A 26,137-nucleotide genomic window follows, 5' to 3' on the forward strand; every position below is an offset into this window, starting at 1 on the left:
GTCCACTGGTGGGACAAACCCACCCTTGCCAGAAAGGCAAAGCCTTAATGCCATGAATACATTAACGCACTCCCTCACCTGGGAGTAAATATTAAAAGAAATCTAAACCCAACCACCTCATCTCACCCCTCAGTGCCTGTCCCTGCAAAACCACCCGGTCCAGCTGGCCCAGACCCTAGCTGTGCTGGCCCAGAAGCTGCCAGTTCCCAACTCTCTCAGCCCATCAGGCTCTTCCAAGAGCCTTGATACTCCTAGGTCATGCCCAGTAAGAGGAGCTGTGCTGCTTTGGTGTGTAATCCGACATTTTTTGACTCTTCAGCAGACAGAGGGATTCAAGAAGCGATGGTTCACCATGGATGACCGACGGCTCATGTATTTCAAAGATCCCCTGGTAAGATGAAGTTGCGTGCACTGTCTGCTGGGAATAGTCTGTAGTAATAATAATAATTAATAATTATAATAATAGAATAATAGTATACAGTGAAGCTCAGGCTGGTGGGAGAGCCATGAGGGCACTGAGCCATCACTGCTAGGTGGATCTGCCTGGTGTACAGTGTGCAGTAGCCCCATGCACAGATATTCACCAAAAATGCTTCAGAAACCCTGTGGACCAGCTGTAGATATTTCTGCAGCTGAATTTTGGATCCCTGGTGTTGGTCCCGTATTGTGGGTGCTCCTGGGAGGAGCTGGAGTGGGGTTTTTTGGGGTGGTTGGTGCTTTTGGTGTTTGGCTGCTGCACTTTGCTTGATGAGGGTTCTGGATGGTGCAGGGTGAGCCGTGTCCTGACTGCCCGGGACACGGAGCTCCCCTTCACAGTCACGCCTGCCTGACTGCTCTGCTGTTTCCTAGGATGCCTTTGCTAGAGGGGAAGTTTTTATTGGGAGCAAGGAAAACAGCTACAAGGTCCTGGAAGGGCTCCCGCCATCCACACAGGGAAACCACTGGCAGCACGGGATCACCATCGTCACCCCAGATCGGAAATTCCTCTTCGCCTGCGAGACAGAGGACGACCAGCTGGAGTGGATTACAACTTTTCAGAAAGTTATAAGCCGGCCGATGCTGCCTCAGGAATACGCAGGTGTGTTTGCTGGCAAAGGCTGGAGGTCAGCATCAGCAACTTTATTTCCCGCGTGTTGGAGGACGGGGTGGATGGAGGGGGATCGGGGATGCAGCCGCATCGCTCCCTCCCGTGCAGTGTGAGCAGGGCAGCCCTTCCCCGCCCCGGGGAGGATGCAAAGGCTGTCCCAGCAGAGAGGGGCTCACACTGGGAGGAGGAGGAGGATGGTCTCCTTCTCTCTTCATCACCTCTGGCATGATGTCTATGGTGCTGTAAGGATGATTGGTCACCCAGTTATAATCTGAGCCAAGGAGTAGCAGCGAGACAAGGACCATCCGCAGGGTGGGCTTGCGCCAGGCTGTTGCTGCCTCCCAGTGCTTGTCCTGCTTTTAACTTTATTTTCTCTGTTTTTCCTTTCAGTGGAAGCCCATTTCAAACATAAACCTTAGGTGGGACTGGCTGGGCAGACCTGAGGAGTGAGCTTCTGTTTACAACACAACGTGGTTTTATTTGAAATGTTAAAAATAATGAAGAATAATAATAACAGTAATAATAATAATAATAATACTTCCTTTTCCCCTCATCATTCACTTGATCATGTTGGAAACCAAGAAGGGCGGCAGCGAAATGTCGGAGAAGATGCAGATCCAACCTGAAATTGGGCTCTGTGGCCGCTCCATGGGATGTGCCTCTGGGACGGGTGGTCCCGTGACCCCGTCACCCCACACCCACTGAAAGGGGTGTCCCACCTGGCTTCAGCGGGATGGTGAAGACTGTTGGTGGCACATCTCGAGGGGAGATGGGGCTTTTTTCCCCACGAGCTGGTCCCCAGGGGCTGGCGCTGAGCATCCCCAGGTCTCTGCCAGCCCGTTCCGCAGGGGGCTGCGAGTCCCTGAGCGGTGACGTCCTCGTGGGATGCGAAGCACCAACCTGGGAACAGCTGAAATGGTGATGTGTGAAATGGCTGAGCCTCCCGACGACGTCGGGGTAAACGATAAGTAAATTACCTCACTGGGGGCAGTGGTGGTGACGTTGTACCCAGGCTAGGCTCAAAAGGCATTTAGAAATAGAGGAAATTGGCCTCGTTACTGCTTAACGAAGGGCACGAAGGAGGGGTACCCAGTGGGGGGGGGGGGTGTCACTGAGCCATGACATAAGGCCAGGCAAGAAAAGCTTTTGGGGTTGGGGCCCATGCTCTGCTCCCTGGGTCGTTCCTGTTTCATGTTTTGGGGGGGGTTCACACCATTTTGGGAGCATGGTATGGGTGGGGGGGGTTGAGCTTTAGGTGCAGTTCTGCTGACAGGCACCCCAAAAGCCTGGCCCAGCCCAGCCCTGGCTGGTGCATCCCTCCAGCCGATGGCATGTTGCTTCTCCAGACTGGTGGTTGCATCTTTTTTTCAATAATTATATCAATTTTTTTTTATTATTTTTTTTTCCTTGCCAAAAAAAAAAAAAAAAAAAGCTGCTTGAAGTGACGTTTCAGCGCTGTGGTGAGCACTGTAATTCCTGCGGTAGGGGCGGACGGGCTGGGACCTGCACACCATGTGCTGGATTTTTACCCCAAAATGAAATTTCTGGCATCTGCTGAAGTACCGGCCCCAGACACTGACCCGTCCGACGCGTTTCTTACGTTGGTGTGTATAAATGAGAGCATCTCATCGGCTGTATGCATTTGTTCTGTCACTGGTAAGACAACTGTGGTACTAAATGTCATTCAAACCAATAAATTATTATGTCAGAGCTGTGGCTGTGTGGTGCTGGGGCAGGGGGGAGGGGGGTGAGGTGGAGTTAAAAATAAGTGAAAGCAAGGAAATGACGGTGCTGTCAGAGCCCCGGGGGTGCAGGACACCCACAAAACCATCTGTGCCCCCCTCCCCGGGCTGCTCAGGGCGGGGGGGCAGGGAGCAGCTGTGCACACATGCATGTCTGTGTGTCCGTGTGCCCCCAGTAAATATATTTCATGTAAGCTTTACCAACGTATTTATGTACCTGTTCTGGGTTAAACGCAGCCGGCAGCCAAATGCTCGGGAGACGGTTGAGAGAATTGGAGGGGTAAAGGTAAGGGGACTCGTAGGTTAAAAACAATTTAATAATTGAAGTATAATAAAGGTAAAATGATGATAGTAATAATAGAAAATATGAAGGAGTAATGCACACTGTGATTGCTCACCACCCGCCAACTGATGCCCGGCCAGTGACCCCAGAGAGAATCCTGAAAGCCCAGCCCTGGAAGCGAGAGGCGTGCCGGACTGCCCTCCCCTGCAGATGGAGCAGGACACGGTAGGATCTGGAATATTCCCTTGTCCCCCCTGGGCCTGGGGCTCTGGCCCTGCTCCCTCCCAGCTTCGTGCCCACCCGTGCACGGGCAGGACATGGGAAGCTAAAAAGTTCTTGATTTCATAGCAACAACTGAAAACATGAGCACACTGTCAACATTCTTCTCATGCTGAATCCAAAACTGTTCTAGTTACCAGGAAGCAAAAAAAAAAAAAAAAAAAAAAAAAAAAAAAAATAGCTCTCAGACAAAACCAGGACATTGTGTTATCTAACACACTATATATTGTAATTAGTCTATATGTGTGTATTAGTGTATATTGTATATATTTTATATATAATACTGATTTTGTATTTATGTATGCACAGACATACATGAAAGACACATATTAGGAGTATATAAATAAATTCTCTGAGTTGCTGACTATTCACAGACACCACTATGAGCTGTGCATAGTAGATGCTGCAGAATATATAATACACTTTTATGGGAGGGTGTGCATGGTATGAGCTGCATATAGTTCATATGAAGACATGCATGTGTATATGTAGCTATCTTTAGACATATACGTTTAATTTATAAATATATGTTAAATGTATTTCATACACGTCTGTATATGGAGACATTTTTATACTTACAAATTTATAAAATATTTAATAATTATAAATATATACATGTACATGCCTTTATATATACCTTTATATAGGTATAAAGGATATAACAAATTTATAAATTTAAGAGAAAAATACTGCATATAAATATATATATCCACATGCATAGGTGTATGCCTAACTATAGATAGGTATTTAATTTATATTAAAAGTATTTATAAATATATATTTTACACACTATCACACTTAAAAAACGCAGGCAGGTCAGGAGCAGGGAGAGGACAGGCTGGGCTGGTTGTTTGTCTTTAGAGTTAGCTATAAAGATTGCGTGCGTGTATAATTAAGAAAAATATAAGTAATATTATAAACTATATGCTATATAATTATTTAATTATAAATTATTATATACACAAAAGGCTGTTTATATATGTGTGTGCATATGTATATTTTAATATACGTTATACACACATGTATATACCATTGCCATGACTATGTATTTTGTACGTGTGCCCGGGGCACTGCCTGCCCCGCAGGTGGGGGTTCGGGGGGTGCTGGGGGAGGCAGCAGCCCAGACTCCCCCGAGCCCGGGGGACACGTAACCTGCTGCCCTGGGGGCCACCGGGCACCCCAGCTGGCCCAGGACAGGCCCGAGCGCTGGCAGGCACAGGCTGGAGCGCTGCCCCGCTGCCCCCAGAGCGTTTATTTATTCAACATCCACAGCAGCAGCCCGGGCAGGGCGTGCGTCCCTCAACCTGCTGCAAACCCGAGCGATCTACATCTGCTCCAGCCATCGCAGCACCCAGCTAAAGCTGTGCCTTTGCTGCACAGAGGTAAAGCTGCAGCACTGAGGTCTGGCTGACCCACAGTCAAATGCACAGAGGGGAAAAAAAAATAGCAAGGAAAGTAAGAGCTCTGCTTGTAAAACTCTTCAAAAGCAGCAATACCACACATCCTGGTATAAACTGTTTATTTGAGACTTCACAATTAACACAAAGTCTTCCTTTCAATGCCTTTTCTTTTTCATACAGTCAATAAATTTGTATTAGTCCCTCCCCCATGCATGATTGCTGTTTATTAATCTAAGCCTTTTTATTATCATCGTGAAAAAATAAAGCGTTTCCCCACCATTTCATTTGTTCACTGTACCACTGACATCCACTGTGCTGCATTAAAGAGGAGATGTAGAATGGCTATGCCTACCACTGGGGTTGAAGTTACTCCATTATTTATCGATTTATTCTTTTTTTACAGAAAGTGTTAAATGAATCAATCACCCAAGAAAAATAAATATATCATAAAGAACCAAAAGTTCTGCAGTATCCCTTTTCTTTACATACAGCTGCAGTTCAAACACATACATTGCTTGTGGCAAATAATTTCATTCACTGTAATGCCATCACCTTTACGTATGGTTGTGAACTTACACTGAAAAAGAATCTGTTCCAAAGGAGTAGAGCCATGAGCCAGAGGAGGTACTTTAGATGCCAAATTTTTACACCTAGGCAAGAGATCCACATGAAAGCCAATTACCTGTGTTCCACTGATTGGCTTTTACTCAAGAGCAATTCAATCTTGTGCTTTTCAGGAAGTACTGGCTAAACACACGCACGGGCTCAGCCAGAGCCAGACCTTAAGTCGAGTGAAAGGCAGTATGAATGGCGCGTGTGACGGCAGTGGAAGCGAGTTCTTGGTATCAATGCCTCTTGGATGTGCACCTCAAATTATGCTGCTTGGCTCGTCTCGCAGTACTTTTGGCACCAGCCTTGCAAATAAATTATTCAATTGATCACCCTGCCTTTCAAGATCTTCCTTGGAGGTGGCGGAGGTCAAGGAAGCTTTCTCGCAACAAAGACAGCATTGGGTAGGCCGTGAAGTACAAGACCCATATTTATGCTTTATTGAATTACTGTGCAAAAGGGAATACTGCATCAGAAACCGTAGAAGACTATATTTTAATCAAAGTCACCAGCCGCTGTATCGGAAACCTGCTAACAATTGCTCCGATTAGTTCATTTGGCTACTTTTTGTTGGTTTCTTTCTTTTTTTTTTACATAAATAATATAGACCAAACATTATAAACATTTCAGCAACCATTTCTAAAAGACCAGAGGAGCCCTTTTAGGCGCCACGAAACAACTGCAGGATTCAAATTCCAAAACTGTCTTTGGAGTCATCAAATCATCAGATTTACACGGCACCCAATGACAACAACATTCAGTCGAGCTCGATAGGACTGCTATCTTCCTGACCATCTTCTGTGTCATCATCTTCTCCAGTTCCCATCAGACTGTTTAAAAGATTTCCTAGAAGAAAATACAGGACAGTCAACAGTGTTAGTTTTACAATCCCATCTGAAAAACTTTTAACTATTCTCCTTCCATCCTGCTAGGGTGCAGATTTCAATAATTAAAAAAAAAAAGGGAGATTTTGAAGTGACAGAGTCTCAGCAAGTCATTAGTATTCCCACACCAGTTTCCATTAAGAATTTATTGGTTTAGGAAGCTGCATTTTGATACTGTTCCTTCTCTAAGAACACACTGGAAAAAAAACACACCAAAGTTGCATACTTATGTACTATAGTTGCACCCTGTCGGGGATAAAAAAAAACAACTAAATGAGAAAAGACATGACTCCAGCAGTAAAACTCTCAAAAAGCAGCAATGTTCTGCAGCACGCTATAAAGAACTTGTTTGAGACTCAAAGGCATTTACATGTTCTTCCTGTTTTATTCAATTTAAAGACAACTGAATTGCTGAAAAGCTGTTATTTATATAGGGGATCTATGACGTTCATGTTTTTCATCAAACTTTGGGTATCAGAGAATTGACATTTGCAGGTAAAGCTTCAAGTCAGTTTACAAACAGAAAAGCTTAGTTCTCAAGGAAAGAAAAGTTTGATTTTACAAAAGTAATCCAGTTCAATTTGCTCACGTTTTATATAAGAGCCAGGAAATGAGGGCTGAATTTCTCTATTCCCTTTAATTTCTTGTAGAAGTGCAGTTTTAATTTCAGAACTTCTACTCTGGGAACATGCATTTAATATCAGCACCGGTTAGGTCTCTAGCAAAGTTCCAGACTTGACTTAAGGAAAACCAGCCACTGAAGCATGAAGAAATGAAACTTTAATACAAATAAGATTTTTCTTTACATTTGGGAGTTATACCATAATGTCAATTGTTAACTGTAAGAGTCTTTTACGTGCTTCTCCCCTTCTCAGAGATGAAAAGTCTACTAGCTTCACCAAATTCATTTCACATGCAAGCAATTAATCTCATATTCTACAGTAGGGACTGTTTCTACAGGTTATGAAAAATATGATATATTCATCAGAACAGATTCTCTGTTTCCAGCACAGCCGTTTTATATGAGCCACCGCTCTGAAGAGACTGGTGGTATCTATAAACAATTGTCAGCATAAACCTTACCTAGTAATCCTCCGTAGGACGATGTTTGCTTGGGCGGAACACCAAAGAAAAGCTGTCCTATTCTATCTAGGTACTGAAATGACACAAGATGAATAACAACGTCAGCTACTTTGTTACAGGTGAAAACACTACAGGCAGCAGTGACACCACAAGCTAGATCACTGACTCCTATCTACAAGTCACAAAACAGGAGACAATCAGCTATTATTTCATTCTGTAGGTTAAATCCTGTTTATAACTAGGAGTAACTCACCTCATTATACATGGGATCTCTTTTCAGTGAAGGTTGATACTGTTCACACAATACTGTAAATACTGTTAGTTTTCCTCTAGAAAGGAAACAACCAAAAATGTTATCTCAGCAACAACTGAAAAGAAAACCAAGAACAACATGAGAAAAATCAGACTGTACCCATCAACTGCCAATAACAGAAACCAGATGAAGTTTAGCAGTGGCTGAACAAAGGGTGGACCCTTTTCTATTGAAGGATGTTTCTGCGTGTATGTCGTAAAAACAACCGATGCGCTGGTCTTATTTTTTAAGCACAGAAATCTGCAAAAGGAAATAGAACAGGGCAAGTTAAAAATAAAAGGCAGAGAAGTAGTTTTACATGCAGAAAAGGAAAAAGGAAGCCAAAAGCTCAACAGTGTCTACTTCATTCGTGCATAGAAGCCACCTCAGGCTTAAATTGATGGCAAAAACTAGCCAGTAGAGATGTACATCTTCAGCAATGGTTTGGCTATCAACCAGGAAAGGGCACTACTAGAATACACTGTGGAATAAGCAGGTTGGGAGGGAGAACTGATATTAAATATTAATAGAATGAGTTTAACCAATATCTAAGCAGATTGTATACAGGATGGTTATTAAAAGAGAGCATCAGTTAAATCAAAAGGTGGAAAGACTGGCCACCACGTAATTCAAATTAAACACGATATTACATTTACTGGTCCAGAGTTTACTATGCTGAGGTAAAAAATGAATTAAAGACCTCTCTCCTGGCCCGATCCACTCCCAAACACATCTCCTTTCAGTACGTATCTGCTGGTGTTTGATGACTCTGTCATTCATTAGCACTACCTCAAAGTAACATGGCATCAGGACCACTAACAAGTTTGACACATATGTCTAAAAATCTCATAATAAAATAGCACTTTGAGCTCCCAAACCATTTGTAACCAGTTAATAGATCGATTTCCCAAACTGATCAAATCTTTGTTCAGGTCTAGTTAATTTAACTGGCAATCTCTGCAAGTCCCGTAGGCCTAACAAGAGACTTTATCTTGGACAAATGCTGTCAGCAAGCACTGGGAAGGCTGCCACGAGCAGCCTCATTTTTGATCATAGGCTGGCCTCCAATTCTATACCCTCACACATGCAAGGGCATTGGGCTCTTCTGCCTTACTGCTGAGCAAGGAACTGCAATTATTTTCATTAGAGTATAAACTGCTATGTAAGAGGATTTAGTACAGTATTTGAGATACAGGCCAGTAAAGGATGCAGTAGCAGTGCTGTATAAATACTGAAAAAATAATCTCTTACTCCTAAATTCTCCCCAGAACTTTCCCCCCTCCAGAATAAAGCCCCATAAAATTGTTTAAGAGTCCTGCATATACTGGATTTCCATAAATGATGTTCTACTGTTCCAAACCACTGTGATCTATATCAACCAGCTATGGAAAGCAGGACAAATCTGATATGACAGCTCACTGTTGCCAAAAGAGAGACAGACTTGCTCTCACCTCCTCCCTCTCCCCCAACACCTACTCTCTCCCCAACTCCCTGCTGCACAGTCCTGTCTCCACCTCCTCCTCAGACTCCTCCATGAGCTGCTTTCCCTGACTGAAGAAATCCATCAGCTGATTGAACACAGTAAAATTGGCTTTGTCAACCTTAATTGTACATGAGCTCTGCAAAGGCACATAGTAGCTTGCACGCCCACCTCCTACAAAATAAATGCCTAAAGTAAATGAAAGCCACCGGCAACTCTGTCAAACCAAGAACTGTTCCACTGCTGCTCACAGACCAGGGTGACCCAAGACAAATTGTCTCTTGGGACAATGAGACTGAAAGCAACTACTATGCTAAAAGTAAATATGGAGCCTAATTAGGTCCACTCTTGGTAAGAACATCAAGGTAAACCCTAACTAGACATAAAGTGGTGTTAACAAAGCTAAGAATTGTGCTTTCAGGGTCAAACAGATTACATTAATTCTTCAGGCAATTAACATGATTTCAGGTTTTGTCTTTAATATGTTTTCGGGTTTTTTTCTCTCCCCAGTGTGACCAATTCAACACAGCAGTCTGGAGATGCTTTTCTCCTGTTACCATACAAAGTGAGTTTCAGAAGCTCTGGCCAGTTTCACAGTTTCTTTTGAAAAGGATGCATGGTTAACCTACAGTTATCAGGATTAAATTAGCTTGGCCTCAAACACCGTGTCATCTCAGCAAAATAGTTTAAAAAATGTTTAACACCTACTGTAATACTGCCTGTGCTACAAACATGTCCACCTCACTGCGATATCCCCTGGACGAGGAGTATTCTACTAGCATATTTGCACATCCTTCGCCATCTGTGGAGTGCAAGAAGTGATACCGAGATTCACTATAGTTTTGCTCTATAAAAGGAAAAAGAAAATGGCTTTTAAGAAAACAGTTCATCATTTCATCATACCTGAACGTAAAAACAAATTTGTTAGGCTTGTACACTACACCTGGTAAAAGGACAAGAGCTACACACATGGTATAGAAACAAGGTAACTAGCAAAAAGAGTGGGCTTTTTCCATTATAAAAGTTACAGACAAATTATAAAGGGAGATAATAAATACGTTATCCTAAATACATTTGAACAACTGCTATTAAATAGTTTATACAACGCCACCACAAAACACAGCTACCACTGGACCAAATAGTTTGAGCTATGGTCATATCATTTTATCTAACAGCACGCTGACACTTCATGTGCTATGAGCAGTGCTTATGAGAAGAATCAAGAAGTTCCATATCAGAGTATGTGCACCAAGAAGTCAAACAGCACCTTCAGAGTCCTTCTTTCTAAGTGAACAGAAAGCAGGCATTTCCTATTTTTAGCTTAGCCCACTCTCGCTATCAAAATTAAAATTGCTTCCATATGCTGAATAGAACAGCAATTATGCAGGAAAAAAAGGTGTATGAGATGGCAACGATTTGTTAGAACTTAACTTGAAGTAAAGCATCATGCAAAATCACTGCAATGACAAATCAAAACTGGATAGTTGCTAATTTGGATCATGTAAAAGCTTTGTTTTAAAAATCTGAGCCTTTTCTGATGAAACTCTCAAAAACTACAGACTAAGAAAATGTACACGTTTTTCTCTTCAAAGAACAGTGAGCAGACAGCTACAAAATGGGGATTTTTACTTTCAGAATGCAACTGTTTATTATCCTAATCATATCTCAGCTTCTAGCTTAAAGCTCTGAGGAAAATCCTCCCTTTTTGGCTGGCAGCAAACATCAAGCTAACATAAGTCCCATGAGAACAGCTACGGGATCGTCTATTGCACGCAAAAAGGCAATGAGCTGGAATGTTGACCTTTGGGTCAGGATTGTTATATGAAACCACTATCATCACTTGGCAGCTACTGAAAAATTTAAAATAAACAAACAATCATCTTGCACAGTTATTAATTCATGAGAAACCACACAAGAGATGGCATTTATTCAACCGTTCTCACCTTTGTTAAGTTTTGAACATAAGACTTTAAAAACTGGCTACCATCCACAAGTAAAATAATTAACTAGTGCACTTTTGTTTATCTTGCATCCCATCATGAGTGATAAAATCCCACATAAATCAAAGGCAACAGCACTCTTTCTGAAATAAACCTGCTGGTCAATGTCTCAAAAAGCACCTAATTACAGATCTGTTTTGGATTCTAGGTGAGGTATTTCAATTTTTGACATGTTTATCCAGGATTTAAAACAAAAAACCCCACAATAGAACAGCTTTGCTCCCCAGCAGTTTTCCTCCTAATGATTCAATCAAACTACCTCAACATCTAAAGGATCAACTTTCCTTTTACAGATTGCTTCACAAGCAGTTGTGTTTGGGTTTTGCACTAATATGTATTTACAGCCCCACTGTTTTTTTGTCAGCAACATTAAGCTGAACTTACTGCAAAAATTGGGTAACAGCAGAACCCAGTCAATGATTTCCATCTTGGCTTCCTTAGACTACTTCCAAAGTAGATCTTCCACAACAGCATACTTTCAACATTTTCAAAAGAAAACACGGAAAAGACAGTTGATTTTTCTTACCTTTCCACAGGGTAATTGCTAGTAACTGGTGTAGTTTTGGGTGTCCAAGTTTTCCTGATCCCCCGCTAGACCATTTTAGTGCTCTGGATACGAAAGCCACTCTTTCGGGAGAATTTGGATCCATTAAACTAAACAATTTAGCCAAGTTTTCTAGAAGCGATAAGATTCATAAATATTTAGCATTAATAGAAACAGGATGAAATGTTACTTCTAGTGATCTTTAAGATACAACATTTAAGTCACAGTGCTACCGTGTCTTGAAGCTCCCTTAACAGTCTCCATAAACCACCTCAGAAAAGAGTGACTTTGAAATCGAGCCACTTCTCATACATCAAGTCAATCTTCCTTCTATCAGCCCGCAATACTCATGACTCCTCCACAGCCAACATCTGTGCCTTGCAGTCAAGGTACAGAAGGTGGCAGCTTCCCTGCCCTCGTTTGGGACAGGATATTCCAGAGAGCCACACAGTTCCAAGGAGGAAGAAAGACTGCAGGTTATGGGACTGCTTGCCATTCACGGGGAATCTGTGAGGGACAGAGGGCTATAGTTTGGAAAAGCACCACCAGAAATCATAGATGGGATACAAAATGTCAAAGGTGATCTAAGTAAACAAAGAATGGTCTCTGTCCCTCTGTCTCCATAGGTAGGTTGTTAGTAGGAGTGGTTCACCCATGCTGCAGCAGCAGTCTGGCCAGGCAGCTCTTAAAAACATCTCCCTGAATTGCTCGCTTACCAAAACTCACGGTCGAACAAGAAAAAGTCCTTGTGAACAGCTGAATCACAAATAATGTGCACACTACCACACCACTAGGATGGGGGATCACCATCTAACAAAGCCCTGGGGATATCAATGGCTGTGCAGACAATACATTACTGCTGCATGGAGGAAAGGACAACGTCACAAGACAGCAATGTTTGTTCTAAGCATGCCCACAAAGTTATCAGGAATCCATTATTCTCTAACAAAATTCTCCCCCAGTCCATTTCTATAATGAAGGTAACCCTTAGCCATGTGGGAGGGCATACAAAAAGAAATTCAGGTTCCAATATGGTTAACAAATGTCACTGTGAAGTGAAAATATATCTAAACACCATCAAACTGAGTGCAAAGGTCAACTCACCTAAAAGGTCATCTGCTACTTTTGCATCTGATTTCTCCAAAGACTCCAAAACTAGCATGGACAGATCAGCAGCACTGTTTTGCTACAAAACAGACACATACTGGTAGTGATGAACATATCAGTACATAAAAGAAAACATCAACCAGAATTTTGTCAGAGGCAGATTTAATACTTTTATCAACATCTACAGCTAAGGCTACACAGTATCAAATCTCAACCTTCCCTTATGAAAAAATTATAGTAATTTCATGGCATCAAAAGAGAAGGCTCCAGGAAAGCAAAACAGATGTGGTTACAATTATTGTTTGGATGCTCACAAACACTTCTGCTTTATGTTCCAGTTTGGCATAATCCTCCTTTGTGGAGAAAGGCTCAACAAAGAGATAAAACAAAAGATTACAAAGCAATTACTCCAAACGTTTACCATTGAGAATTCACCATTCACCCCTCAAAATCTTGGGATAACAATCTTTCCCCCCAAACCACACACAAAATCAGTGACTTACCTGGTTATGACTGAAGAACAGTAAAGCCCCTGAATACATCAGTTCTCTTGCTTCTGCGTGTTTTCCTTGTGACATATACCTGAAAACAATACCAAAGCCATGATAAAAATTACCACAACTAATTAAGTTGTTTAAAGTTACTTACATTTAAAGGATTAAAGATCACTAAAATTTAAAAGAAAGTCAGTAAGGGTTTTATTTTTAAATCAGGTTAGTTTCAATAATGATGTAACTTTAACTGCAAGCTATGATGTGTTCTTTGCTCCAGACTTGATGGAATACAAGCAAAGAGTGTAAGATGAAAACGGAGAGCTTCAAATCTGATTTGGGCTGGAACAAAGAAAAGGAAATGATCCCAGGAGTTCACCTGAGCAAAAGATGCCAATGCACTGAACTACGCCACTCAGACCACCACAACAGAGCCTTTACTAAGTAAAACCAAAGCCATCCTAGTGAAACAGTTTTCAGAATACACCCTGGACAGCTTGCACACCCAGCACTGCACAAGTGACTCCAGCCCTCTCCTCACCAATGTCTCCTTTCCACTGCTCTAAGTCCCTCTGACCACCGCTACTCTCTGCCAGGGAACATCAGCCACATACTAAGTCCTCTGCAGAATCAAAGTAACTTGTCTCTGATGGGCTCTAGTAAGACAAGAGTAGCCAGCAAGTTTTACCATGCAGCACTCTACAGTCACCAATTCATAAATAGAAACATGTCTGGTCTTTCAAATATAGTGCTTCAAACCACACCTGCTGTAGCTTCCACCTTCCTCACTTAAGAATTAACCATGAAATGAAGAATAAAAGAATTTGTTCCAAATGGTTACCTCAAGAGCAGGAGCCTCTTACCCTGCTGCTGCGATTGCAGCCTCCTGCACATCACCACTATTGGTAACTAAAGGTCTTGGATAGTCCCATCTCTGGATTACAAATGCAGCATTTCCTATAAAAGCAGTTAAGGTGTGGCAGCAGATAACTTCCAAATTCCATTTCTCTTTAACTGCTTCTCAAAAATGTCTGTTTTCTGAGTAGTTAATAACAACAGTCAATTTGCTCCTATCAAAAAAGATAAGACACCAGTTCTACCACACTGCTTTAGTATCTGCAATATTCATTTTGTCCTCTACGACACCTGGTCATGCTGTGTCCTTGCATCACCCCCCTCTGTTCTCAGAGGTCAGAGCAGCCTCCCTGCTCCTGCAGTAGCAAGACCCCTTGTACAGCAGATCTCATGCAGGAATGTCCCCGTGGGGTAACAGAGAGGGGTCAGTGATTCTGGGAGTGAAGCGAAGCAGTCCGGGGAGTGGTGGGACAGTGTGGGCACAGAGCGGGTCACACTAACCAGAGGGAAAATGAACAAATGAACAAACGAACAAACGGTGGATACCACCCTCGTGTGCTGCACGTGAGATTCCTGTCACACCCATCAGTTCCAGGGACAGGTCCTACCAGTAAAATCAGATCCGACAACAAGCAAGGAAGGAGACAGAGTCCTCCCACCCTTCTTGTTGTCTTCTAAAAACCCCAAGGAGGTCTTTTAACCAAAACAGCAGAACTGCAATAATGACTGGCACGATGGTGGGTTTTTTGGAATAATTTAGATTTGTAATCATCACAGCAAAAGTTCCACGTTAGTCAACATGTAGCTCCAACATTTTTACAGTTGGCCTCACATCCAGGTGTGCTTCTATGCATTTGACTTTGAATCTCAATGATACACTTCCACAAATTCTAGTGGATTCCCAATGTTATTTGGAAGCTCCTAATCTGGGAATTATTATAGCTTTCCAATATAAAAAGAGTTGTTTGGGTTTTTTTAAAATAACTTTTATTTTAAAAGTTTTTTAAATAAAAATAAATATCCATGACATTGATCTAAATGGCATTTAGAATGAGAGAAATCCTGGAACAGATTATTCATACCAGAAAAAGTACCTACATGGATCAGGAAAACAGAAACCAATGTAACAGGGATGTTAAACTTAGACATTTGACTCAATCACCAAATCATAAACAGAGGTCAGCCCTGTCAGCCGGTACAGCAACAACACTGGCCCAGACGCTCCTGTTTGGAGGAGCACAGGACTCACTGCTCAGGGTCAGGCAAGAACAGCAGTTTTCTACCTGCCCCCTGGACCACAGGGAGGGATAAGGAGTCTGCAGGAGGCAGGCTTACAATAATATTTCCTCCTCTACTTCTTCCACTCCTCCACCCTCGATTACATCCCAGTTTATGACTTCTGAAACTCTGAGTCAGGATTTCAAGTTTAATACGCAACTCGTGACAGAACACATGTTTTACAGGCCACTGTTGTTTAAAACGAGTAAGCACTGTCTATCCCAATTACAATTCTGCAGCTGAGATCATCTCACTCTGTGTTAATGTGTCTCTGGAAAACTGTTGACATTAATGTACATTTTACAGAGGACACATGAGACTACACAGGACTTTTTTTTTTTTGCTTCAGTGACTTTCCAAACAAGTTTCACAGTCTCATTACATCTTTCGGCCTAGAAGGAAACCCTCTTCCCAGCTATGCAAATGTCACCTTTTCATTTAATTGAGCACCTTCTGTCTCTTGCATTTAAAATGGAAAAGACAGGATCTTTGACTCCAAATTAATTCAGGAAGGCTTAAGCAAAGTATGTGAGTTAATACATTCAGAAGACTAGATGAGAAGTGACCTCCTGAGCTAAGTCACCTTCTGCCACTGCAGCCATCACATCATATAATCCTTACTATAAAATAGGCCATGCTTTGTCTTAAATTTAGATTTATTTTCAAATACAATTTAAGTCCTAAGGCCTAAATAGTGCCCTTGCTGATCCCATCAAAAGGCTATGGCAGAACACAACTGCTTTTAGTTAACGGTGCTTGGCAGGGTAGGCAATGTAATGTACACTGGTAGCAGAAGCCGACTGTGCACAAGGACTCCCTTCCCCACATACCTGGCTGCTATTTTCCCAAGGATACCCACAGGCCTGTTCCCGTTCCAGCTCAGAGAAGCTCTGAGAACAGCTGACACACAAGTGAGCTACCAACACTCAGAATTCAGTTTCCCCACCTGCCCTCCCCCAGCAGAGCCACAAGTAAACAACGCTGGGACCAACCGAGGAAGCCCCTAGAAATAATACTTTGTTCCATGCCTCTGAAAGCAAGGGTGTACATTTTAAATTTTGATGAAAGGCTGACCGCCACAAGTTACAGTGGATGTCAAAAAGAAAAAAATCTACAAAAGGTTTACAATAAAACTACGTTTCTTATGACACAGCAGGCAGCAGAAATATCTCCAAACAAGCGTTCAGGCCTGCTCTACTTAATCATTGTCATGTACACAAACAGGGCAATACCAGAATCTGTTCTAACAAAATTCCTTCTTGCAGCTAATTCTTGCAATCCTGAGAGCTGCCCCTTCCTAAAAGCAGTGCCAGAGGGTGACTACCATGTGCCAAAGCAGCCCAGTTTCCTGGCTAAACAACCATTAAGCCAAAACCTTAAAACCCTGGAACAGTGTACTCCGCAGACAGGCAGGTGTTTAAAATAAGCTGGCAAACCAGAGGCTGGTGAGACTGTGTCTGCTTGAGGAGCTCGCGAATGTCCCTGGAGCCGGGGACACGGGGCGAGCCCAGGTCCGAGCCCGCAGGGGGTGCCCGGGGAGGGACCCCGCGGCCGCCCCGCCTCGCTCGGTCCCCTCGGAGCCGCCCAGAAGCGCCTGGGGACGGGGGGGCGAATTTCAGCTCTGTCCGTGACCTCTGGCAAGTATGATGCAACACACCCCCCGCGCGTCAGCGGCCGGTGCGCTCCGGGGGGGGGGCGGGGGAGGGGGACACCCCCTCCACCGGGCCCGGCCGGGCCGCTCGGGTCGGGGCTGCAGACCCGCCGCAGTCCGAGTTCACCTTCAAACAACGGCGGGCAGCGGCTCCCCGCGCCGCCCGCTCGCACAGCCCCCGCTCCCGGGGTAGGAGAGGGGAGCGGAGCGGTGGGGGACGGGACGAAGCGCCCCGCGGGCCCTAGCTCGGGGCCGGCGCCGCTCAGCCTACCCTCCCCAGCGCATACCCGCCCCACCCCGCCCCCTCAAAGCCCAATGAGAGAGCAAGAGGCGGAGATGGGCAGAAGCGGCAGCCAATGGCGCACGGGTGTGTGCGCGGCGGGCGGTAGCAGGGTAGAGTGCGTGGGAAGGCTCTGGAAGGCCGGGCGGGGGAGGGGCAGGGCGGCGGGCCGGGCCGGGCCGTACCTGAAGAATAGCGTCCGGTACATCTGGTGCGCTTCGTAGTAGTCGCCCTTCTCGACGCTGGCGCGCAGCTTGCCCTCCACGCGCTGCACGCCGCCGCGGTTCCTGCCGCCGCCGCCTTTCGCGGCTTCCTGCTCCGCCGCCATAATCGCCGCCGCCATCAACGCGGAGGAGGGGAGGGGGGAAGGAGGGAGGGCGGGGGGGGGAGGGGGCGGGATGGCGGGCGCAGGCGCACGCAACCTCCGGCGCGACGTCGCGGGCGGCGCCCGGCCTTGCCCGGCTTCCGCCCGCACTGACGGCGGCCGGCGAGGCACGGGCTGCGTCACGTGGCGCGGCGTGGGCGGGGCCGCGGCGGTAACGGGGCCGGCGGGGCGGCCCCCCCCGGCCAGAGCAGAGAAACGGGGTCGTGTTTGGGAACAGGCTGCGCCGGGAAGGGCAACGGGCTAGAAACGGCAGGGGAGAAACGCCCCAGGGTTGGGCCCGTGCAGAGATTGATGCCGGTGTCGCACAACCGGCCTGTAACCCCAGGGAAAAAGGAGATATATATATATATAAAAATCTGCAAGGGGTTTGTGTAGCGTTGATTTGAATACTGTTGTGGTGCAGGGACACAGGGTTTAAAAACAAACAAGCCCAACCCCCCAGCCTTTCACTTGAAAAATCACCGAGCAACTACCACCTCGCAGGTTTTTTTCCTTCAAGCAGCACAAGACGCTGCTGCACAGGAAGTGAAGGGGAAGCAAGCCCTGGGAACTTCACTCCCAAACACTGCTCGCACTGCAAGGCTGGGTGACCCCAACCCCCCTTCAGGGCGCTGCTGGAGGGAACCGGGGCAGCGGGAGAGAGTTGGTTTGTAATTGGAAATGAGCCCCAGGGAAAACTTATCTCCTATTCCTTCCATTTTAGACTCTACTGTCCTCAGTTATTTAAGGAGGTGATCAAAAGTACAGAAAAGAAACTTTATTGTTTCAAATATTACATGCACTTTGCACTTTCAAAAATTAAAACTCTTTATTTAAACATCTCAATAGCATCTTGTCAGTTTGGAGGCAGCAAATAACAGACATTTTGAAAAGCATTTACAAAAATACATTGCACAAAGTCCTATCTTGCTTTTTTAAAAATAAGTTAGTGTTATTCAAAATACTCCCACCCTGGCTACCTAATTTCAATTTACACAGGATAATTCTAATTTTAAATATGTAACCTAGAATATGACAACACCTGTACATGTGTAATCTAGCTCCTCTGTGTAGGCCATAGGTTCTGTCTCTAGCTTAAGTGAAGAAGTAGTTCTTCACCCGGAGACGTTGTTAAACATTCGAGGACTGTTGTGCAACATACATAACTATTCAGAAAACCAGTCAGCAGTTCCATGGATTAACAGTTCATGTGTAACTATAAAATGCATTATAACAGCAAGATAAAAATTCTGCTTACAAATACATTTCGGGAATCTTTTCTGAAAAGGATCTTCAAAGTAGCAATCCTAAGGGGGGCAATAGGCAGCTGCATCTCGTTCGAGATGGAAATGTTGCTTCTGAGAGCAAGACACAACTCTAATCTTCTGAGAGCCAAGTGAGGCTTTGGGGGATGATCTCAAGAATGCCCATGTATTTCAATACAGCAGTACCGAGCAGAAGTCCCTTTTGTAAGTGTGAAGTAGCAAGGTTTACATCAGTCCTGTTTTGCACATACTGCATTCTCACAGACCAACATTTACTTACAATGAACCCGCCTAAGGAATTCTTGTCTCAAAGAGAGCATTTTTGACAAATTAAGATTGTTCAGTTGCTGTATACTAATGTTTACTAAGCAATTTAGCAGGCTTATCAGCTCTGATCCAGTTAGTCAGTACATCAAGGTCAATTCAGAATTAACACTAAAAAAGAACAAAGTGGCCAAGTTGCTATGGTAAAAACCCTTAAAATAACTTCAGTTACTTGTCCCTGACTTTCAGAGCAAATCATGGCCACAAATTATAGCAAAGCATTCGCAGTCGCTGGTATTTAAACTAGTTTTTGTTGTGTTAACTTTCCCTGACAGTTATATTTATCATATTCAACACTTAAAGCCACCCTTTTGGATCCGTCAAAAAGGTCAAAACCAAGGGTCAGCTGAAGGACACCTTTAGCCACAGTCAGTGTTTAAAATGTACCAGAGTTTTTGGCTTATGGTGCCAAGCTAACAGAAGTAGTATGCAGTTAAATCCTGGATTAAAAAAAAAACAGATTCCTAGTTGCAGAAAGTGTGGTTTATTCTTTTTAAAAAACCCTATACATTCATTTGTAACAAAATAGGTGTTGCCTGTTTGCCAACTGGGCTTTATGAACCAGAGTAGTTTGCATGCATTATTTCTCTCAGCATGGACACAAAAATATAAAGCTAACTGGCAATTACAAGCTGGGCCTTAGAGCAAATAAAAATTATTTTTTATACAGTTCTGCTGACAGTCTTCTGCCTTTATCAGAGGATCAATAGTTCTGCTGTATATATCTTGCATCCTCATCCGTTAAAGATTCCAGTGTTCTAGGCTTTCCGGTATATACAAATTGAGAACAAAATGTACAACAACAAAACCAACCCAGGCTGTAGTGTAGAAGATTATTCGGCAGGTTGCCCATGCACTCTGAACCGATAAAGGCATGTGTATTCCGCATGTCCCCAATTAGAAAAAATTCTCAGTTCCACTATTTGGAATGCATTTTCGCTTTTCTCCTAGAGAAGAAAAAAGCAAACAAACCAGAGTCAGGTTTCTAGTATAAACAGGTGCAACTGAAGTTGCTTTCTTAGTTATTAATAAAAGTTGGTAGTTGCAGGAATCTAAGTCATGCCTTGGGAATTTTCTGCCACTTGGAGCAGACCCTTCCTTGCCTTGCAGCTATTTATTTGTGAAGGGAGTCGTAGGAAGCATGAAGCAGACTCTTTGTGTTTACCATCTTCGCACCATTTGTGTCCAGATGGCACAAATCTTTCCTCCCCTCTAATCTAATGAGACCATAGGTTTTCAGGCAGAATAAATACTTTCTACCTGCTTCTACAGTGCCCAGAGAATGAGGCCTTTTTCTTTTGTTGCTCATTGTGCACTACTATAGAAAATATGAGTATCTTTCTGCTCATGCTTTAAATTTTATAATCCAGACTTACCATCACTGGAAACATCTGCAGAGGTTCTCCTCCTTGATCATAAACATACTGTCCTAAAAGCTTGCCTTCTTCTTGATATTCATCATCTAGACCCTATAACAGGATAAAGATTTTTGCTTCTGTCAAATTTGAAATCAAACCAAAACCAGAAGCATGCCTATGTAATGGAGATTCAGCAGACAGCACTCAGAAATCTATCAAACCAGGATCAGAATGTTTCCCATGTAACTGAATGCCTTTTCAGACACAGCTCTGTATTTGAGTTTCCTGCACTGTAAATAGTTGTGTTATGTTTAGATGTTTTCCTAATCAAACCCCTTAATTTCCATAGCAAAACCACTAACACAGTGTAGAATATAAACTGCTCAGGACAAACAAGAAAACATCAATGCTATAAACAAGACTGAAGTTAAGATTCAGATGACTGCATATCTGTTTAAGCTTTTAAAAGAACTAGACAAAGTTCTCAGATATCACAACTATACTCTGGTGTAGCCTGTGGTCTTCCGTTCTGCAGTCACGCCTACACAACTGTGGTGCCAGTTCAAATTAACTGAAAAGATTTAAGGTATATCACGATAAGGTGAAGAGCCAAAATCTGGGGGGCTGTGGGAGGCAAAGGGGAAGGGGGAGGGGTGGAGGAAAGGCAGAACAATTAAAGTGTATGAAAGAACTATACCAAATTAAAAACCATCACCTCCCTCCAAAAATGTTTATTTTCCTCTTGCTTTATACAGCAGTAAACAAATTCCCCAAAATTAGTTGTAACGGTTCTTACTCCTAATGTTAAAACTCAAAAAAATATAAACAATTTTAACAGCAGTCACAGAAACAGTTTCTCTTCTTAGCTGTCCTCCCTTACATCGTTATTTTCCAAGATAGGTAACACAAATATTCTTTATGCATGTAAACATCAAATTAAGTTCAGAGACAAACTTACATATACTGAAAAGTTCCTAGGAGCACTGGTGATATTTCCTGTTGGTGAAAGTGTTTTTGGTATGTGTTCCACCGTAAAGGCAGTCGGATAGATCTTCATTGAAAGTCTCACTACAAGGTAGCCCTGCGATCCTTTGAAAGCCCAGCAGTTCCCTGGATACATGTCCGGCTAGACAGGAGGAGCAGGGAGAGAACAGGATGAGCACAGCAACAAAAATAACCACAAGCATTTTTTTATGATTTTTTTGTAGCAAAGAGTTGTAATGAATTCTGAATTATTAGGGACAGTCTTAGTAACTGGAAGAACATAATCAACTTGGTAGAACTCTTTAGGAAGACAGCATATCCACCTGAACTACCAGCAGTGTTTTGAAGACCCACCCTGAGACATTACTTCTCAACAGGAACCCTCCCAGTGCTCACACTCTGCAGAAGCCCAACGCACCACCCAAGCCTCCTATAAGGATCTTAATTTTGCTGGATTAGGATTTAAGCAGTGTCCAGGTACTACTGGAATAATCCTGCTCTTGGGAAATTTGTTCAAAGTACCTGTGCCCACCAATATATTGCAGACAGAAACATCCAGCATCCAAAAATCAATCTAAATCACTCAATGCAAAATAACATTGCTGAATTTGTTTACTTGGCCTTTAATTACCTGAATCACCACTCTGGGAGACTGAGAGAAGTACCACAGAGGAATTCCGAAGAGGCTAATTAATGCTGTTTTGGTCTCATAGGTTTCAGAACAGCGAGTACTCAGAATGCTGCCACCTCAAGAAAGATTTATCAGGTTAGCAGAAACAATTACTCATTTCTTCCTGATGACTTTTAAGGCAGAGATTTGTACAAAGTGTAATGAATATACCAGTTATTTTCTTCAGAAAAAAAAAAGCTATTAAAGATGTTGTTGAAGTCTAATAATTTTCTGGGGATACAATGCTTCTATCAGGTACAATGTTATTGTAAGAACATATTAAAGGTTTTTCATTTAAGAGGGCTGAAAAATACACATCTTCCCTAGTGAGTTCAGTGCTGCGTATGCCCCACACAAATACATCTGTGGTTCTTTATTATGCAGTTGTACACATGCTTAAAAGAACTATTCTATCCCCATCCACGCATACCTAGGCTGATATATGACCCTGTAAACATGCATAAATTCCACTAAGGCTGATAATCAGGCAACATCCGAGGATGCTCTACTAACCTTTAGTCCCAATTTCAAGATTTTTAGTAAATAATATAAATAACATGGATAGTGAAAATGGTGTTTCCTTTACTATTTACCTCCAGATTCCAAGGCGAAATCCACCATACCAGTCTTGTCTTGAGAGTAGAGTTTCAGTGCATTGTTTACAATAATCTGTGCTTGCTACAGATGTACACAAAAGAGAACAGAAAGACTAATATCATCAACTGATAGAATAACTGATACCTACACATTTGTGTATAAGCATCTTTTTGAGATGCTGCACTCCATCGCAAGTCTTTGAAAGCCTCTGCCAAGACACAGGCCATTTTTAATGCATGATTGTCTGGCTTAAGATGTGAAATCCTACTGCATCTTGACTGGGGTTTTCTTCAAAAGTTGCATTCTCTCCCCCACCTTCCCAAGGCCCCAAGCTGCACTTCTTTGGTATACTTGTTTTTTGGACATTCTTCAATTTTCAAGATAGCATACTTTAGAAAAGAACAAACATTCACAACAGGCAACAAGCAATGCTGTAAGAGTATAATTGATAAAGCATTTTCTGTTGTTCTCCCCATTTCATGTTCCAAGCATCTCTTAAAATCATTAACATTTATACTGACAGTCATGCTCCACAAAATGCTTATAAAAGGACTCCCTACAGTTTCAGCTGAACTTTTGAGAACTTAAACTCACTCACCGCTTCTGTGATTCCAGAAATCCCTGCACTAGTCACAGCATTTGTTACTACTTCGGATGTTAGTTTTTGGTTTGTAACAGACATATGGAGAGTAATATTCTTGAGGATCTGCAACTCTAGATCCCGCAGCAAAGTCTGCAGATCACTTCTGCTCACAAAATTGGAAGTAAGCCATTGGAGTAGCGATTTGGGAAAGTCTTCTTGTTGATCACCAAAAAGCATGAGCTTGACAGATTCTTTGACCTGGGCATCCACCTAGTAGAAGCCATTAACAATTACACAGAAATGATTAGTCTTTATAAACCATTAAGTAAGACCATATATAATAAGCACATGTGAAATCAAGACATATGCTCAGTACTACACAGATGTCTAGCTTTCACATGTGCTTTAACTACATTGACTTACATGGAAATAACAGACCAGTCAGGTGTGCAGAACATATGGGAAAATCTGGATGCTTCACTGTTTGGGTGAATAAGACACACTTAAAGTCCTAGCAAACGTTGCAGTTTACATTAGGGGTACAACACTTCAGAATAAAAACAGTTGGCTGCAACAGTTCAAAGAAGGCACTGTGGCAACTCTAAGGGGATCAGTGTACTTTTTAGGCCTAGTCAAGCAAGTTGTTTTATCACCCACTCATGGCATGCTTTGATTCCATACATAGTAGCTGGATTATAACTGAGCATTATCACAAGATGGTATTTTAGTCAAAGTAGATAATCGCATACAAATACTTACTGTTGTATTTTGCTGGCTACGTTCTAGTCAGAACTTACAGAAGGCTTCAAAAGAATTTAAGCCTTTTTTTTTTTTTTTTAAAAACAACTCTCAGATCACAAACCTAACTTGCTTTTACATAAGTTTTTCCCACATTTCCATGGGTTAGGCAAAATACATTGGTAAAATCAGCAAAGTACTGTATGAAAACTGCTATTGAATCATATTTTAAATGTAAAAAACCCTGCCATTGTAGAAAACAAACCATTAACTCATGTCGGCAAGATGTTACACACTAATGGAAAAAATTTACAGTATCGGTACATAAAGCACTACCATTCGTTAAGATGAATACTACACTCGCATTATATGAAAGTTAGTGAACAAAATCAAGTAGTACCAAGTTTTACTTAGTTACAAAAGTTACAGCACCTACTTTTTCATGAATGACATCTATTTTCTCACAACTTGTCTTCACGCTTTCCTCAGTTAACAGCTCCAATTTCATCTGAGACAACTCTAGTTCTAGCTTTTTAACTTTGGACAAAAGTTGATTATGTTCATCATCATCTCTAGCAAAAACAAGGAGTCAATAATTAGGAAAGTAGTTTGAATCATTCCATCAAATTCCAAAGGTTTGAGAACATACTTGCTTAATAGAGAGTGCCTTCCTAGTTCAGTTATTCACCATGATAGATACTGTGAGCTTTCAAGTCCTTTAAGATGTTATTTTAGGCATACTTAGGATTAATATATTCAAATCAAAGTACTCTGAAGTTGTGAACAAATCCAGCACTGATGACTTTAGAACATCACCAGGCTGACAATAAGTCAAATGTATATAGATTTTTAGGAATTTAAGGTTTCTGGCAGACCAGTCAAACTTTATTTGCATGAGTTTGCCACTGGTTAGAGTGAGTTTCAGGTTACCTTACTTAAACCAGAATAACTTTAGAGGCAGGTGTCAAGTTGAGCTTAAGTAGCAGGTCACATATAACCGATATGGATCAGTGTTCAGTGCATGCTATGGAAAAAAGTATCAGCCATCATTCTAAAGCCATTTTACATTTAGATCCAATTTAAATGACAGTTCAGCAGATAAGTGTTTCTGTTCTTCCCAATGGGGAAACTACTTAATGAAGTGCTGCTGATTTTATCCTGGTATTACACAGTACACAAGTAGAAAGTAGTATAGCTGACAAACCAAAGAGAGATGAAGGCTAGAATTGATACAACTCAAGAATATAAATATAAACCCTACCAAAAGCAGTTACTGTATACTTTACTAAGCAATTTCAGGAAAAATTCTAATGCATTTATAAGAGGATAAGAAGTCACTCATTCTCCTCCTCTGTACAAACAGCTTTCTCTAGTAAAAAATGTAGTTGGACTGCTCACACACTGGAAATGGGCCTTGTGCTGATGTTCATTCAGCATTACAGCTGAAGTCTACTATAAGAAGGAATTACTCTTGCTGACAACAGAAACTCCTAAGGTCATTTAACTGACACAAAGAAAAGGATTGCTGTATTTCAAAGAACACATGTATCACCATCAGTTAGCCTCAGGATTGAAAAAGCAGAATATATTTGAAAAGTGTTTATACCTCATTGTTTTTACTTTGGCTATGTCAAGCTCCTTCTGGATGCCCTACAAAATAGAAAAGGTAGTTTTAACATATCGAAAGAAACACAAGTGACAGCAAGAGGATAAAGAATGTTAGATGAAAATTACACATTCTACCAGCACCTGTAGAGGACTAGGTCCCAAAACTTATATTTGTGCCTCTGTATAACAAGATTTTGTTCCAAATACAACCTGCCTCACTGGTCAAGTGAATCATTTTTAATCTTTGGACTGATACCCTCTCCAAAAAGGGGAAGCAAGAACACAAATTTTGAGACTTTAA

The 26,137-nt window shown here is 42.4% G+C and overlaps 3 protein-coding genes across 18 annotated transcripts in view; 1 reads left to right on the forward strand and 2 right to left on the reverse strand.

Annotated features, from left to right (window-relative positions):
* Positions 1 to 2,797, forward strand: part of ADAP1 (ArfGAP with dual PH domains 1) — a 67,915-nt gene extending 65,118 nt beyond the window's left edge. For both annotated transcript variants that reach the window (XM_032983698.2, XM_032983697.2), the window contains exons 9-11: positions 320 to 391; positions 850 to 1,078; positions 1,478 to 2,797. In XM_032983698.2, coding sequence (XP_032839589.1) covers positions 320 to 391; positions 850 to 1,078; positions 1,478 to 1,506 — 330 coding nt within the window. In that variant the 3' untranslated portion in view covers positions 1,507 to 2,797. The remainder of the gene's footprint in view (positions 1 to 319; positions 392 to 849; positions 1,079 to 1,477) is intronic.
* Positions 2,798 to 4,893: 2,096 nt separating this feature from the next.
* Positions 4,894 to 17,773, reverse strand: GET4 (guided entry of tail-anchored proteins factor 4). Of its 2 annotated transcripts, none has more exons than XM_032983725.2 (9): positions 17,531 to 17,773; positions 13,294 to 13,372; positions 12,788 to 12,869; positions 11,666 to 11,815; positions 9,848 to 9,986; positions 7,780 to 7,920; positions 7,621 to 7,696; positions 7,368 to 7,440; positions 4,894 to 6,246 (listed from the first exon to the last, which is right to left on the reverse strand). In XM_032983725.2, exons 1-9 carry the CDS (start codon positions 17,686 to 17,688, stop codon positions 6,158 to 6,160), a joined length of 987 nt encoding a protein of 328 aa, XP_032839616.2. In that variant the 5' UTR covers positions 17,689 to 17,773; the 3' UTR covers positions 4,894 to 6,157. The 2 variants fall into 2 exon arrangements, with proteins under 2 accessions (XP_032839616.2, XP_042654628.1); XM_042798694.1 differs by lacking the exon at positions 17,531 to 17,773 and adding an exon at positions 17,193 to 17,316.
* Positions 17,774 to 18,472: 699 nt separating this feature from the next.
* The window catches only part of SUN1 (Sad1 and UNC84 domain containing 1), a 35,791-nt gene continuing 28,126 nt past the window's right edge, over positions 18,473 to 26,137 (reverse strand). For all 14 annotated transcript variants that reach the window (XM_042798399.1, XM_032983635.2, XM_032983630.2 and 11 more), the window contains 8 exons: positions 25,835 to 25,878; positions 24,665 to 24,800; positions 23,506 to 23,760; positions 22,904 to 22,988; positions 22,272 to 22,387; positions 21,615 to 21,782; positions 20,675 to 20,767; positions 18,473 to 20,245 (listed from right to left, as the gene is read on the reverse strand). In XM_042798399.1, the coding sequence (XP_042654333.1) occupies positions 20,132 to 20,245; positions 20,675 to 20,767; positions 21,615 to 21,782; positions 22,272 to 22,387; positions 22,904 to 22,988; positions 23,506 to 23,760; positions 24,665 to 24,800; positions 25,835 to 25,878 (1,011 nt within the window). In that variant the 3' untranslated portion in view covers positions 18,473 to 20,131. The remainder of the gene's footprint in view (positions 20,246 to 20,674; positions 20,768 to 21,614; positions 21,783 to 22,271; positions 22,388 to 22,903; positions 22,989 to 23,505; positions 23,761 to 24,664; positions 24,801 to 25,834; positions 25,879 to 26,137) is intronic.

Source organism: Tyto alba, unplaced genomic scaffold (genome assembly GCF_018691265.1).
Source record: "Tyto alba isolate M040663 unplaced genomic scaffold, T.alba_DEE_v4.0 Super-Scaffold_28, whole genome shotgun sequence".
Lineage (NCBI taxonomy): Eukaryota > Metazoa > Chordata > Aves > Strigiformes > Tytonidae > Tyto > Tyto alba.

Excerpts from the sequence above, each read along its gene's own strand:
- GET4 (XM_032983725.2), bottom strand. The coding sequence starts at position 17,688 with ATGGCGGCGGCGATTATGGCGGCGGAGCAGGAAGCCGCGAAAGGCGGC. Across the intron at positions 7,921-9,847 it reads GTAGCACAGGCAGTATTACA|ATTTCTGTGCTTAAAAAATA; the intron begins GTAGGTGTTAAA and ends TTCCTTTTGCAG. Across the intron at positions 6,247-7,367 it reads GTCCTACGGAGGATTACTAG|GAAATCTTTTAAACAGTCTG; the intron begins GTAAGGTTTATG and ends ATTTTCTTCTAG.